Source organism: Leptodactylus fuscus, chromosome 6 (assembly GCF_031893055.1).
Source record: "Leptodactylus fuscus isolate aLepFus1 chromosome 6, aLepFus1.hap2, whole genome shotgun sequence".
In the NCBI taxonomy this organism is placed as follows: Eukaryota; Metazoa; Chordata; class Amphibia; order Anura; family Leptodactylidae; genus Leptodactylus; species Leptodactylus fuscus.
This window is the reverse complement of record NC_134270.1, coordinates 129,721,532-129,738,442: the sequence shown is the minus strand read 5'-3', so window position 1 is coordinate 129,738,442 and position 16,911 is coordinate 129,721,532. Positions and strand designations below refer to the sequence as shown.

The following is a 16,911-nucleotide window of genomic DNA, read 5'->3' as shown; positions in this document are numbered from 1 at the left end:
CTGAGTTTCTCAGCCTGCAGCTGCTATATACACTGTATCTTCTACTCCTGCAGGGGGCTCTGTAATCCTGGCCAATCATTAGCAGGCATAGTGTATGTGCTGGCTTGTATGTGATGTCTGAGTCTGATCTATGAAGGAGTCACAAGTCAGGTATCAGGTCTCATCTGAGATTCTCAGCCTGCAGCTCCTATATACACTGTATCTTCTACTCCTGAGTGTCAGCAGGGGGCTCTGTAATCCTGGCCAATCATTGGGAGGCATAGTGTATGTGCTGGCTTGTATGTGATGCCTGAGTCTGATCTCTGACGGAGTCAGAAGTCAAGTGTCAGAGTCAGGTATCAGAGTCAGGTGTCAGTTGTCAGAGTCATGTATCAGAGTCAGGTGTCAGAGTCAGGTGTCAGAGTCAGGTATCAGAGTCAGGTGTCAGTCAGGTGTCAGAGTCAGGTATCAGAGTCAGGTGTCAGAGTCAGGTATCAGGGTCAGGTGTCAGAGTCAGGTATCAGGGTCAGGTATCAGGGTCAGGTGTCAGAGTCAGGTATCAGGGTCAGGTGTCAGAGTCAGGTATCAGAGTCAGGTATCAGGGTCAGGTGTCAGAGTCAGGTATCAGGGTTAGGTGTCAGAGTCAGGTATCAGAGTCAGGTATTAGATGTCACTAGTCAGAGTCAGGTGTCAGAGTCAGGTGACAGACAAATCAGAAGTCAGGTATCAGAGCTGTAAACTAGCATTAATCTGATGTTTGACTCTGATATCTGAGGATGTCCTAATATGGACACTGTACATTAGAGCAGGTGCCAGAGTCCATGTCAATAAAGCTCATGGAGCATTGGCTATCTCCATCAACCCCCCAAAAAATGGAGCTCCATTCACATATGGGAATCAGGGACCCTCTATCCTATAAATGTTGGGGGTCTCATTGGTCAGATCTCCAGTGATCAGATACTTGTATTTATACTGTGGATAGGGAGATAAGTATTATTAGTGGGAAACCCCTTTTAAAGGTAACTAGAAAACCTTTTATTACTACTATGACTGTACAACAGGTCCCAAACGTAACTTACTCGCAGCAGATCGGCCGCTGAAGATTTGTGGGCAGAAAATCCCCTATGATGTGAAGTAGCAGCAATGTGGATGAGAGTTACTTGTGCTGCTCTAAGCAGCCGTGAGTTTTCCATAAAACTCTGCTTTAGCAAAAACCACCTGACATGGAATAGGTTTTTTTTTGGGTTTTTTTTTAGAAGAGTTCACAGGTTAGTCACTGTGGTTTGGCCGCAATTGACATGGCTGAATAGCATCTTCTATGATATTGGGCTCGCAGTTCCAGTATATGCTTGCAGTTTACCACTACTTGCTATGGTGTATCTGGACTTGCACCTACGGTAGAAACAATGGCAGATTTAGCCCATTAGCAGTAACCTGTGAGGTTTACCACACGCAGGAATCTTCTGCTGATGCCATCCCGTTTTGAATCTGCTTCCTATTGCACTCAACAGGAGGCAGACACACAAAAAAAAGTGTCCTGCTTGATCTTGCAGTGGATTTAGCAGCTGATTCAGCCACATAACCCATAGCGTGAGACAATGAGCTGATCAGGCCTATTCATCAGGGAGTGAAAGCCATGCAGAAACTCCACCTAAAATTCCTCTTCCATTTCCACCGTGTGAACATACCCTCAGGGTAAGTTCACATGGGGTTTTTTGGTCAGGATTTTGAGGCCGTATCCGCCTCAAAATCCTGACCAAAAAGACAGTTCCCATTGAAATCAATGGGAGGCGGTCCGGTCAGTTCTTTTTTTTCCGGGAGCCGTTTGTTTCAGCTCCCGGAAAAAGAAGCGAGATGCTCATTCTTTGCCGAGGAAGACACTCACCTGAACACACTCCCTTCATTTGGGCCTAATCCGGAGCAAAGTGCGCAACTGGATGCCGATGTAGTGCCGGCTACCCGTATTTTGGACCAGAACCTGAGGTGGCCTCCGTCTCAGGTTCCAGTCCAAAAAACCCGTGTTAATTTACCCTTAGGGGAATTTTCTGCTACAGGGAAAAAAAAGCTAGCAGAACCCATTGAAATCAATGGGAGGCTTTTTTTTCAGCTTGGAAAATTCCACACCAAATTCCTCACCATTTTCCTCCATGTGAATGGACCCTTAGAGACCACTATAATACAAAGTTAGACCTCTTCACCCATCTGCATCCATGTGAAGCCCTTGCTTTTTGACAGACAGCACCCCAACTTGCTCATTTGCGAGTGGTGTGCTCTGTGGTTGATCTGTTTTTACAAGACATCAAAAAGTTTCATTTTCCTATTTTTGAACGTCTCTTGGTCTGTAGAAAAAACAGAGGACACATGAATGCCATTTGTTTTTCTGTTTTCACAGACCCAAAGCCTTTTTTTGATGTTATGCAGTCGTGAAAAAAAGGATGTACTTCCAACTGAAGAAACATATTGAAATCATTATTATTCCATCATATTAATTCCATGGTGTTGCACATTATTAGATTAATTCCATGGTGCTGTACATTTGAGGGTTTACAAACAATACACAAAACAAGTACAATACTAACAATGACCAACTGGCACAGCGGGATAGAGGGCCCTGCCCACAAGAACTTACAGTCTATGAGATGAATGGGTACAGTTTGGAAGGGTTTTCAGCATATGGATACAATGAATACCTACATTCACTGACCGCACATGACACAAACGGTGACAAATTAAAATGCTAAGTATTTTAGAATGTTGCCAAAAGTTTCATTATATACGGAATAAACCTTCATTTATATTAAACGTCTATAACCAGTAAGATGTGAAGTTGTGTTCATGCTCAATGCCATAACCTACTACAAAGTCACCAATACCAAATCATTTCAACATAAATTCTTGCAGTAACGTAGATTTTTCACTTTCCACCTTAAAAACACCCTCCACCCAAAGTTCTGAAACCACTAGACTTCCTATAGAGAAATAGTCAGCTGATATTGCTGGGAGAAGCTGCTGAAACCTACAAACCAGTCCTACAGAATTGTTATGGTGTTTTTAGAACAAGGTCCCTTTGCAGCCCCTCCTCGCCTCTGGCTAATGGGGGAAGGAGGATCTTGAGTATGAAACCTTTAACACATGGACAAAGACTGTCCAGATGTTCCAAGCAATTTCTACAGCTACCAAAGGAGCTAGTGATTCTTCATTTTTCTCTGCAGCTTTCTTCACTACTCTCATGGTTTATTAACTTTTCATCTCCATCCACCTACCGCCTATCCACACGTAACACTTTTATGAAGACTGCCACCCAGCTCCTAAAGAAATACACTAAATGGCATTTATGGCCATCTGCCCCGGAAAAAAGTAATGTTGCTGGAGCTAGGATGAATGTAACATAGTAGCCACACAATCAGCAAGGGGCTAAAACGTAAGCATTGTATATTTCCTGCAAGTGTGATTATTGCCCTAGATATAGACTGCGGCAATATTAGTGTAAGACTTGGAACATAAACTGTGAGATTTCATGATGTTCTCTAATTATACAGACCATCTTCTACAGAAGCTTCCAGAGATTATTAAAAGCCTGACGTATCAGAGTTTACTGTTCTGACTCCAAAGTTAACCTTAATTCTGTGCAAGTCCCTTAAAGCACAACCTGCTGTGAGCACTTGAGCTTAGAAACTCCTTTTTGATGCAAATAATAATGTTATTACCGCGCGCTCTGTGCTTAGAGAGCCATCTAGTGGTATGAAGCTGGTACAATTTCTTTAGCCACAATGTTATTGTTCTAAACCATGAACGATTGAGACCCCACGTTGCGGAAACGCAACTTTTTTGTTGCAGATTTTGATTTTTTTTTGGAGCCAAAGCCAGGAGTAGATTGCGCAGAAGGTAGAAGTATAAGATCATCCTATACATTTGCCATTACTTTTGCAGCCATTCTTGGCTTTGCCTCAAAAAAACGCTGCTTTTCCACAACGTGGAGCCTTAGACAAATTCTGTTTTCATAAAGCTTCATCCAGGTCTCAATCGGGAATTCAAGAATCTATAGAACAATAGTCTGCACATCTGAGGTGAAACTGCAATTCCCAACATTTGCTGCAGTCAAGTTGCAGAGTTGCTGCTTTAACCAAATAAGGCAAAGTAATACATTTTAAGGTAATTTTTAATGTTAATATCTAATATCGCATGTTCATTAGACTGTTCTGTCAGAGGGTGAGAATAATGGACATTCAAGATGGTCTAATAGATTCAGGGATAACTCCAAGGGTCCCCATTGATTGTAAAGGGGTCCGTCGGGTGTGCGCTCTTTTTAAAGAGGACTTTTTATGTCCTCAGACACATGCAGTTTTATATACCACTAGAAAGCCGACAGTGCACTGAATTCAGCGCACTGTTGGCTTTCCTGTTATGTGCCCCCGAGCTGGAGATATCAGCGCCATTAATTTCGGCACCGATCTCTGCCCACTGTCAAAAGGGCATTCCTGACAGTCTATCTGGGCTGTGAGGAACACTGCTCTTCATAGTACTCGGCATTCCTCACAACTCAGCGATGAACTATGAGGGTACGTTCCCCAGTATAGAGCTACAGACAAGTACTATTAGGAGCAGCATTCCTCACAGCTCAGCTAGACTGTCAGGAACGCGCTTCTGACGGTGAGCAGAGATCAATGCCGAAACTAACGGCACCGATATCTCCAGGCCCCGGGCACAGAACGCACTGAATTCAGCACTGTCAGCTTTCTAGTGGTATATAAAACCACATGTGTATGAGACATGATGAGAATGGTCCTCTTTAAACTAAATCACTGGATGAAAAAGTCAGGCTTGTATGTCCAGTAATTTTAGACAGATATACTCCCGGACAGACATCTGGCAGAGATGTGAACCCATTCTTATCCTTGTATAATCCACTGTTGCTTTTACAGAAACTACAAAAGGCGGCAAAAAAAATAAGTTCTTGCCATCATGATCTCCATTTATTTTTGCTACATACACTGAAAACAGACAGTAAAGTGAACACACATGTACGTTCTTTGAATATATAAATCCAGAAACAGCAAGGAGTCACACAGTCAGATAAGATAAGATAAGATATTCTGCTCCCTACAAAACCACAAAACCCCAATAGCAGCCCCATGGGCAAAACATCTGTTTCATATAAGTCCAGCATCAAAAAATGTTAGTCTTTAGTTGAAAATGTGTATTGAAATGGAAGATGTGGTGTAAAATGTGGGACAAGAACATGTGTATTAGTAAATGGTAATGATGCTGAAGCATACCTTATATCTCTGATCTTCAGACAGGTTTCTCACTCCTTTCAATGCAACAAACACCTCGTAGTGTGGGTCAGAACCCCCAGAAAATGGACCTGCAATGAGAAGACACAGTTCTTATATTACACGGGCGTACAATACTAACCCCTATGATCCTTCACCATAAGGTACTGCACATTTCACAAGCTGCACATGTGGCTACTGAGGCTCGTACTTGTTGGCAGAACTAATTCTCTCAAGATCTAAAGCTAATGTATGGGCAGACAATATCCTGACATCTGAGGAGGAGAGAAAAATGAATCAGAAAAGATTAGATTTTTACTCTTTTTTGCTTGTCTCATTCTCCTTCCCCAGAGATAAGTGGCAGCATTGGTGGGACTGTTCCCACCCGTTAAGCTGAGCTGAATCTCAATGTCAGTAGGCAGTGATCTGCTGTAATACTTAGATTTGTTACAATGCTAATAAACCTATGTAACAATCACTTTTATCACCTTGTAGATGTAAAATTCAAGATTATCATTCAGTTCTGTGTTGGAAACAAGTATTAGCTGAAAAACATGTCCTGAGTCAGACACTAGATTTAACGCAAATCTGATGTGTACTGTCCTACTGGACCACTGTCAACACTGTTATTGCATTTATTTTATACTATCCATTACTTGGAAGAGTCTTAACAAAATCGGCACACTCACGCTATAGACAAAAACTATAAAGTCAAAACCCAGCCCTCTCCTCCTAAACTTCCTGACTCATGTGCTCTAGCATTATATGGGGAGAGTGAGGGGGATAAAACATGGCTGCTTCCCTAAAGAAGAATATGGTGCTGGTCTATTTTGCTTTCCATAGCATAGAGGATAACTTGAAGATCAATGGGGGTATGACTGTTCAGACCCCCACTGATCAGGGGAATGGGAGGCTGAGGAAATATCTGGCACTCTCATTGACATTAGTGGAATGTTGCACACACTGCCTGACCACCACTCCATTCAGAATAGGGGATGAAAATCCCTCGTTCTCCTGATCAGTAGGATCTGAGCCATCAGACCCCCACTCATCTGCAAGTTCTCTCTTATCCTATGGATATGCTGTCTAGCTGTAGTTATAACTGACATGCTGAGATTTCCAAAACCACAATGGTTTTGGAAATTACAGCATCTCTGCTGCGCGTATTTTTCCATAATGTGTGAACGGGATTCCACTTTGTAGGCACCGGCCTGAAGGCGTTTTAAAAGACAATTTTCATATAACTTTGAAGACACAACAGCATAGAGTGTTTGGTTCAGATGACATTTCTCATTTACAGCACACAATAATATCACCAACGTCTCAGCCTAATATTACTTACTAATCTGATTAGACAGCTATATAAATTGCGTAACATGTGAATGTATGTTTATATGGCGATCCACCTACCCAGAATGCCGCTCTCCAAGCAGCAGTAGTTGAGAAGACAGGCCCCAGGCCACATAGCTACAGTACGAAGGAGAGTCTTATAGAAGCTACATTCTGAAATACGCTCTCCGCGAACATTCAGAGTTTGACTTTTCCTACAGAAATAAAAAATAACATATAAAACTTTTTATAATTTTATTTTATATTTTATAAAATGTTATATAATTTTAATGCATTGCATGGTCACAAAAACACTGTACCAGGTAAAGAAGATTTTGTTGATGACTTAGGGGCTGACAAGGGACCTACGCAAATATTTGATGATTTATCCCAATTTATGAGTAGGCCAGACAGTCCTTCTGCCCAGCCTGCTCAGACACAGTTAATAATGGATGAATGAGTCAGCCATTACTGAGTGTCAAGAAGGCTCAGATGCCCTATTTTGAGCAACAAAGAACAGGGGACCATTTAGATGGCACATTACATTTATTACATGATACCATTATATCAAAAGCTTGATGTATACAACGTGTCTAAAGCTTCAGACGTATAATAAAGTAATCCGACATTAGAGCAGTAGCTATAATTTAGTATCTAGCTATCTTTATTTTACTTACTGCCATTATTCTTTTTTGTTCTAACAGCCAATTTGGCAGAAGTGACAACAGGAAAAGTAGCCATATTTGTTGTCTACAGAACTGCTGACCTACAAACATTTTATTAGCCTACATTATGAGTAGACGTGACAGTATAAGCTTAGCCTGACAATTATGTTACTACAGTTATTGAAATAAATGTATTTCCTGGTAAAGCATTTTTTGGGTCAGACATCCCCCACATTTTGTGACACAGCAGTTAATATCAATATATGGTGTAACACCAAAGGTTTTTTGAGCAATGACGTAGAAAGCTGGCGGTATTGGAGCAAGTACCCCAAGCCGATCATCAGGCCACGGGGAAAGCCTTGTTATAGATTTATTGAATGGAACACAAAACTCAACATAAGATACTTATTCCATTTTGTTATTACTGTGTATTTTTATATGGTATTTTTTGACATTATATTTTATTCATAAAGAAGGCTTCAGAATTCATTATTCTGCTGGAGTCCTGTTACCAGAAAGCACAATGAAAAGTGCATGATAGAGTGATGTTTTTGCTGAGGTGGATTTCCGTGACAGATCTGCAACATATTTGCTATGGATTCAGCTGCAGTTTTTACCCGTCTCAATGAAATCTGCATGAAAATCTGTTTGTAAATCCACAACTGGTTCATGTATCCGCACGTGGCAGATTTTGTTGCAGAAACTTCTACGACTGAAAATCTGTTCCATCTGTGAAGAAGGTTGTTTTGAAGGCTAGACCACAGATTTCTGCACATCTTATTAGTCAAAGAACATTACCATAAAGAAAATTACCAAAAGATATTAAAAAAAAAGTCTTTTCAATATAGATTTAAAGGGATCCTATCATACAAACCTTTTTTTTTTTTTTTGTGCAGTTGGCTTTGCTCTAGGCCCGAGGCCTAGAAATTAGAAGACACCGCTGGAAGAAGACTCAGGAAGACCTTGTTTCAGACGAAGATGGAGGCAGCGCTGGAGAGTTCTCTCGCAGCATTGGGGCCGCCCCCAGTGCTGTTTGAGCACTGGGGCCCGCCTCCAGTGCTGCGAAAGAACTCATTTACACACCGACAAAAAATGGGATTTTAGGTGAATAGAGGCATGGAGAAGACAACGAAAAGTAGGAGATGAATAGCCGTTCCGACGTGTTAGTTAGAAAAAAAGAAAAGGTTTGAAAGATAGGATCCCTTTAACTGTTAAATGTTAAAAACTCTTTTTTAAACAACTAATATTCTAAAAGCCATTCCTTTAATATGTACCTATATATGAATTTCACTATAGGGCTCTGATTATTGAAGCCGGTAACTTGTACAACATCTCCAAGCCGGTACCTAAAATACAAAGAATTGCAATGATATAAAAAGGATGAAAAAAAAAAAAACTGTAAAAGAAAACATTGAAATGGAAGAAATAAAGATGACACTGAAACGATGCCACTCTATCATCTGGGTGGAGTACACAGGTCTGTTGTGTATGACCATTATGACTAGACACATGACGGTTATAGGAAAGATCACCGCTGAATATATTCCAGTTTGACCCAGAGCATTTCTAAGAAAAGAAAATGTCATAAGCAGGCTGCTTAACTTCCTTCTAGTCTTCCTCAGATATAATAATACATATTGACAAAGAACCAAGGCCTCATATCTAAAAGCTGGTGCAAACAAAAGGTGATGAAGTAGCTTACATAACCCAATCAGACTGCAACTGTAAAGGGGTAATGCGAGGAATAATATTTTTCGGCAGTATATTTACTGCACCATATGAACAAACTAACAGTAAGCCCATAATGCTAAAATAGTAGTTACATACAAAGTCCTATAGACTCTGCTCAGTATAGAGTATGATTTTACAGGTATGCTATCATTGCACTGAAACAATGCGGAAAAATAGCCTGGGGATTTCATTGCAGAAATATTGTGGATTTGCTGCAGATTTTGCCTTATACATTTCATATGATGAAATCCACAGAACAGATATTCAGCATATAATTGACATGCTGGAGATGTAACATCCACAAGACAAGACAACCCTGTATGCCCAATTACAGCTTAAGGACATTAGACAATAGGTTCACTACTATGAGCTAGAACCGAGAGCCATTCTCTAGAAACATCTCATGCTTGGATGTATTTGAGCCAATCCTTTATTACATGATCGGCCTCTCATTCATGTTTTCCTACATTTCCTCTGCAAAGGTTGCGGTAAAAGAAATGCCTGGCGGGCGGATGGTGCCATCACAGCCTTTTTCATAGTTTTTTTTTTACATACGTTTAAAAACATGCTTACTCACCTGTAAAGTCCATCTCTGTTACTTATAACCAGCTCATAGGCTTTGTCTTCACTCAGATCTTGTATACACAATGTAAGTGGCTGTTCCTGCTCGCTCAGTTCCACAGGTATGAACTCAAAGAATACAGATCTGGGACACAGTACGTACCGGGGGACTTCTTCTAGTGGCCAAAGATTTACTCCACAAAGGCCTAGGGAATACAAAAATATATCAGAATTGCAACATAACAGAACTAGAATTGAAGGAATGAAAAAATTATCAGCAGATGATAAATTACCATATGGTAAATGGAAATTGCTATAAATACATTAGGATAAATTAGATGAACCCGTTGTAAAGCAAATCCGTACCTTCTGCTGCACAATATGTGGGAGAATAAACTGGAATCCCCTGGCATACAGTGTCCTGAAGAATGTGCCGATCCAGGTCACTGCCTCCACTCTCGACAGCCAAAATCACCCGTAACTTAGGCCACAACCTCTTTACAATACCAGTAAACCCTTCTTGGAACTGAGAACGTAGGTCTGCAGCTCGGGATGCATCGGGGACAAGCATGTCTTCTATTTGCTTTCTGGTTTCTAGAGGAACCTTACATTCTGAACCGAGACGTCCTTTCTGAATATCAGTAACCAAAGACACCCAACAATCCTCCAAGACGGAGAAGACATAGCGAAGGTGCCAGAAGAAGTTGGCTTCAAGCATGCTTAGATCAGGAGTTCTGAGTGAGAAGAGAAGCTGAGTGTAAAGTATGTCATCATAAGACATGGTGGGATGCACTGGTACTGGAGGAGCGTAAATGTCCTTTGTAACATTCGATGAGAAAGTAGATGGATATGGAACGATGGGAATCCCAGCCTCAGACCGCTGGATAGTAGATGGAAATGTAAACTTGAAGACATTTTCCAAAGCTCCGGGGAAAGTGGTGTTAATGATTTCCAGATATACAGCTCTTCCCTAGAATATGGGACAGCAGTTAAGAAACAATATGGACAATGTACTGACTATGTAAAATAAAAAAAAATAACAGAATCTCATTGTGTCCTCCAACATGCAATGCATTTTATAAAGCTTCTGTAGGCAAAGGCCACACAGAACAGGTCTACTGTGAAATGTCCACAGCAAATATCCTGAATTGGATCTGACTGCGCCAAAACCCCTCCCAAAAAAAGCAGTTAAAGGCCAGGGCCCCACGTGGAGTTTTTGCCGAGCCATTTTACAATCCCTGCAAAGTGGATGGGATTCTAGCGAATCCCATCCCCACATTGCAGAAAAATATGCATAGAGGACACGCTGTGATTTTGGAAATTGCAGCATGACAATTATAATTACAGAAACGCCAGCAGTTTCTCTACAGATATGAACAGCAGTGAGGGAAAATCCTTAATGCGTTGCCACCGCGGTTTTTCCTGCAGTCTGCTACGTGGGGTCTTAGCCACATATTGTGAGCTCACAACCCACAGCACAAGCCAATATAACCTGTACTTTTTTTTCTGCTATGTGTAATTCATTTTGACTTACTTTTATTTTTAAACCCCCTAGGGGTCTTGAACTCCAGGATATCTGAACACTAATATAGCATACTGCAATGCATTTCAAAACCCCTATTTTGTTCCAGGGGACGGTGATCCACACCAAAATGACGGTGGCAAATTTGTGCCTAGGTCATAGTTACATGCATCCATTGCAGCTGATAAACTTGACCCATCCATACTGAACTGGCCTAAAGGGTTAACCTATAATATACTCATATCTGCTCTTGGAACAACCTCCTAGCATATAACTATACAGGGTACTGCCACATCATATCCCTCTATAAAATGTTCTGGAACTGCATTACCCCACAACTAGAGACTGGCTGACAATACATATAATATGTTCCCATGCTTCCCAATGAAGCTACAGACTGAGAAGACATTATTTTATACTATAGGAGATACCTGAAGGAAACATTCAGTTGCACTGTTGTTACTCATAGGGACCATGGAACGCTTTCCAGAGGTTCCTGTAGTTGCTACTAAAACAGAGGGTCTTCCCGGCACCAGTATGTTTTCTTCCCCCTGTGATGTGCGCTGTAAATAGTCCTTATAGTCACCATACTGAGTCAGAGGGTGTTTCTTCTGAAATGAGGACACATCTGCAGGAATGAAATTACAGTTTTACCATATGTGAGCAGTATTAGAGACACTAAAGAACTTAAAGGGTACCTGATTGAAACATGTGCAGGGTCTTGTTGGGCAATCTATTCTATGACTGTATAACCCTTCATAAATGGTGTGTCCTATCCCTTTCACTGCTGCTAATACCCCCATTATGGCGGCATCATATCATACTTTTCTCCATGATGCTGTGGGAGTGTATGATAAGGATCAGTTTGCCTTCCTCCACTATCCATTATTGGTTTTGTTATATGTAAGTTTTTTCAGGCAGAAAACAACTATTTAAAACAAAGTGAATGAGGCTAGGTTCACACCGGCACTTAAACTCCATTTGGGGTTTCCTTCCCCGAACCCATTTAAAAAATGTGGAGAGAAAAGCACTGCATGCAGCATTTTTTTCTCTGCATTTTCCCCCATTTTCAGGAGGAAATCGGGCGGATCCCTTCATAGTCTATGGAGTCCGTGGGTTTCCGCAGGTAACTGGGTTTTTTTTAGGAAGATTAGGTTTCGCAGGTGTGAACCTAGCGTTACATGTTTATCCAGAATCACATGCTCTATTAAGTCAGACTAAGTTGTCTGAGAAGTTAGTGACCATTTAAAAGTTACCCCAAGCAAAAAAATAAAACCCACCAGATCTAATTGTCAAATAAGACTTGTATGCCACTTTTTTGGTGAAACCAGGGTCAGAACTTTAGATCATTTGGGTAGTAAATCTTCCTGCATGTCTTGAGCCTGACTAGATTACTCCCACTTCTTATCTTCATTGTATATCATCATACCTCACCTCACCCTTTTATTCCCAAACTCTGTAAAAGTCTTTTTACAAACTAATAGCAACACCTGAATAGCCTTATTAAAGGCTATTCAGGCATATATTTAGCTCATAACCTGTATATCTGGTGTAGAGCCCCTTTAAATTGAGCCAGAATTGTTTGTCACTATTTTGGCACATTTTAAGGCACGTTTCCATTTTCTGAGAATCTACATCCACATGTTTAGCATGTCAAAAATTTTTAAACATTGATCCATGTTTACCAACGCCAAATCGTAATCACAATAGTAAACCTGGGCCACAGTCTGCAGCTGTATCAGCAGGGGCTCTCTTGGCAGTAGGAGATTATAAGGGCGCCATCAGAGGCATAACTTGAAGGTCCTGAATAGAGATGAGCGAACACTAAAATGTTCGAGGTTCGAAATTCGATTCGAACAGCCGCTCACTCTTCGAGTGTTCGAATGGGTTTCGAACCCCATTATAGTCTATGGGGAACATAAACTCGTTAAGGGGGAAACCCAAATTCGTGTCTGGAGGGTCACCAAGTCCACTATGACACCCCAGGAAATGATACCAACACCCTGGAATGACACTGGGACAGCAGGGGAAGCATGTCTGGGGGCATAAAAGTCACTTTATTTCATGGAAATCCCTGTCAGTTTGCGATTTTCGCAAGCTAACTTTTCCCCATAGAAATGCATTGGCCAGTGCTGATTGGCCAGAGTACGGAACTCGACCAATCAGCGCTGGCTCTGCTGGAGGAGGCGGAGTCTAAGATCGCTCCACACCAGTCTCCATTCAGGTCCGACCTTAGACTCCGCCTCCTCCGGCAGAGCCAGCGCTGATTGGCCGAAGGCTGGCCAATGCATTCCTATGCGAATGCAGAGACTTAGCAGTGCTGAGTCAGTTTTGCTCAACTACACATCTGATGCACACTCGGCACTGCTACATCAGATGTAGCAATCTGATGTAGCAGAGCCGAGGGTGCACTAGAACCCCTGTGCAAACTCAGTTCACGCTAATAGAATGCATTGGCCAGCGCTGATTGGCCAATGCATTCTATTAGCCCAATGAAGTAGAGCTGAATGTGTGTGCTAAGCACACACATTCAGCACTGCTTCATCACGCCAATACAATGCATTAGCCAGTGCTGATTGGCCAGAGTACGGAATTCGGCCAATCAGCGCTGGCTCTGCTGGAGGAGGCGGAGTCTAAGGTCGGACCTGAATGGAGACTGGTGTGGAGCGATCTTAGACTCCGCCTCCTCCAGCAGAGCCAGCGCTGATTGGCCGAATTCCGTACTCTGGCCAATCAGCGCTGGCCAATGCATTCTATTAGCCCGATGAAGTAGAGCTGAATGTGTGTGCTAAGCACACACATTCAGCACTGCTTCATCACGCCAATACAATGCATTAGCCAGCTACATCAGAGCCGAGGGTGCGCTTGAACCCTTGTGCACACTCTGCTTCATCAAGCTAATAGAATGCATTGGCCAGCACTGATTGGCCAGAGTACGGAATTCGGCCAATCAGCGCTGGCCAATGCATCCCTATGGGAAAAAGTTTATCTCACAAAAATCACAATTACACACCCGATAGAGCCCCAAAAAGTTATTTTTAATAACATTCCCCCCTAAATAAAGGTTATCCCTAGCTATCCCTGCCTGTACAGCTATCCCTGTCTCATAGTCACAAAGTTCACATTCTCATATGACCCGGATTTGAAATCCACTATTCGTCTAAAATGGAGGTCACCTGATTTCGGCAGCCAATGACTTTTTCCAATTTTTTTCAATGCCCCCAGTGTCGTAGTTCCTGTCCCACCTCCCCTGCGCTGTTATTGGTGCAAAAAAGGCGCCAGGGAAGGTGGGAGGGGAATCGAATTTTGGCGCACTTTACCACGCGGTGTTCGATTCGATTCGAACATGGCGAACACCCTGATATCCGATCGAACATGTGTTCGATAGAACACTGTTCGCTCATCTCTAGTCCTGAACTTTTATGCAAAATCTGTAACAAGGTCTCCACCTACTATGTAACAATTGCAATACAGTGGACTCAAAAGTTACAATGGCCTATTGATACAATATTTTCAGCATGCAATCTTCTTGTATGCCACTTTTTTGGTGAAACCAGGGTCAGAACTTTAGCTCATTTGAGTAGTAAATCTTCCTGCATGTCTTGAGCCTGACTAGATAACTCCCACTGCTTATCTTCATTGTATATCATCATACCTCACCCTTTTATTCCCAAACTCTGCAATTAACTTTTTTTCAATCTTCTCATGGTGCTTTAGACAATCTTAGTGTACACGTAGCATGGCAGAGACCAGGAGGTCTCCCTGTTAAATAATATTGGTCATACATATGTGCTACCAATGAGAAGTCAAGTACAGCACTTGGCTATCACACAGAAATGAACAGAGTGTCAGCATGCATGCGTGATCCATTCAAACAAGGAGACTCAGGACCCCTGTTCTCATGATCAGCCATTTACTCCCTATCCGATTAAGAGGGAACAAGTGTTGTATGTGGTACAACTCTCTCCACATGTCTTTAGGGTAAATGTATATCTCATAAAGGAATAATGCCGTGGCTCTATTTCTTTGATCTGTTTGCTCCCTCTGTAATTCCTTCTGGAAATGAATTTCTTACACAATATGACACTCTCCGAACCATGATGATAGTGTAAGTAAATGCAGTAATATATGTATTATAGATCTGCCTGGTTATTAATGACCTGCCTAACTGAGCACATAGAGGAACTATTTTAATCAGTAACATATGACAAATACCAATTTCACAAATAGTCTGGGCTATGACTGTACTTACCATGCAAGTCTCTGAAATTGTATTTCAGGCCATACTCTGTGTTTTTATGTTTGGCCAAGGATCCCAGTATTAGTTTCTGCTGTAAGTCCCGAGCATTACATGTATCCTGCTCCAAGTTCTTAGTGTGTTTCTTTCTGGACAGAACCTTGAGGCTCCTCCCACGCTGCAACCCGGCCATCCATCGATATACTCTCTTCCCACTCCATAGGAGAAGTAGAAGGAGACTCACGAAGCTCACCACGGTAATAATCCAAAAATACATTGTCCTAAATAGCAAAACTGTGAGAATTAGACATAGTTCTGAAACCGACATCCAAGAAGCCCAATAAAGACATTTTGTATATGGCTATTGCCCTGTATTGTCACAATTTCAACACAAAGGGGAAAATTTATTAAGATTTTAACAGTCTTAATACAAGCTCCAACTGGCGCTGGCAACTGAGATTTATGAAGAGGTATGGCCATATATCACATATTGTCGAGTGTTGCTGCCACCGCTTTCAATCTTTGCAGTGCAACCTGTAGGTGGGCCAAAGAAAGACCACTAATTTCAGGTGGTTTATGCCTGCAGGATATTCTGGGGTGCATTTGTGCTATGTGGCCTGGTTTTAGAAAAATAGGAAAAGTCCACATAGAGGCCCAGATTTACTAATAGTTAGGCAATGCAAAATTTGCCAGATTTATCAGTGACACATGCTGAATGATAAATCAGGCGTATTTTAGATAAACTAGGCTGCATTTATACCACCTTTTAGATGGCTTAAATGGGCTCTATCAGCAGATTTACGGGTTATGAGCTAAAGATATGCCTGAATAGCCTTTAAAGCAGCTCTATCAGCAAAATTATGCTGATAGAGTCCCACATATGCGTGAATAGCCTTTAAAAAGGCTATTCAGGCACCGGTAAAGTTATATTAAACTACCCGACTAAATGACGCGGGTGCATGCGCAGTAGTAGAAGCAGCATGCTACTGCGCATGCACCCGCGCCATTTTTTATCAATGTCAGTTTGCGAGTTAGACGGGACCCGAGGACATCGCTGGAAGAGGAGGCGTGGCTGAAGATAACGTCGGACCCTGGATGCCCGCCCCCCGTGCACATTCGGTAAGTTGAACATATTCTTTTTAGGGTTTTATTTTAAAACGGGGGGTAGTTTAATATAACTTTTACGGTGCCTGAATAGCCTTTTTAAAGGGTATTCACGCATATGTGGGGCTCTATCAGCATGATTTTGCTGATAGAGCCCCTTTAAAAAGGCTATTCAGGTGCTGCTATTAATGAGTAAAAAGACCCCCCATTTTTATTAAATACCTTGGTAATCGATATGTAAATGAGCTTGATCGTGCACAGTGGGTGTGTCGTGCACCCCTTAGCGTCATAGCTTCTGCACGCCCACCGCTGCCTCTAATCCCCCCCCCCCCCCTCCTGCTTATTCACAGCGGTTCCTATTGAAAGCACCCGCACTACTGAGCATGCTTCAGCTCGCAATGTTCTCTATCGGAAAATGGCGCTAGAGCGTGCGCAGTAGCTTGCCGGAGGGAGAGCTACTGCGCACGCTTTCAAAAGGCAATTAATAATAACGGAGGGGAGGGGGTCTTT

The 16,911-nt window shown here is 42.0% G+C and overlaps 1 protein-coding gene across 1 annotated transcript in view; it reads right to left on the bottom strand.

Annotated features, from left to right (window-relative positions):
• GHDC (GH3 domain containing) overlaps positions 1 to 16,911 on the bottom strand; it is a 51,032-nt gene that overhangs the window by 29,774 nt on the left and 4,347 nt on the right. Inside the window, exons 2-8 of the mRNA XM_075278289.1 lie at positions 15,313 to 15,578; positions 11,492 to 11,688; positions 9,905 to 10,508; positions 9,555 to 9,744; positions 8,521 to 8,592; positions 6,663 to 6,796; positions 5,256 to 5,344 (exon numbers count right to left, since the gene is read on the bottom strand). Coding sequence (XP_075134390.1) covers positions 5,256 to 5,344; positions 6,663 to 6,796; positions 8,521 to 8,592; positions 9,555 to 9,744; positions 9,905 to 10,508; positions 11,492 to 11,688; positions 15,313 to 15,574 — 1,548 coding nt within the window. The 5' untranslated portion in view covers positions 15,575 to 15,578. The remainder of the gene's footprint in view (positions 1 to 5,255; positions 5,345 to 6,662; positions 6,797 to 8,520; positions 8,593 to 9,554; positions 9,745 to 9,904; positions 10,509 to 11,491; positions 11,689 to 15,312; positions 15,579 to 16,911) is intronic.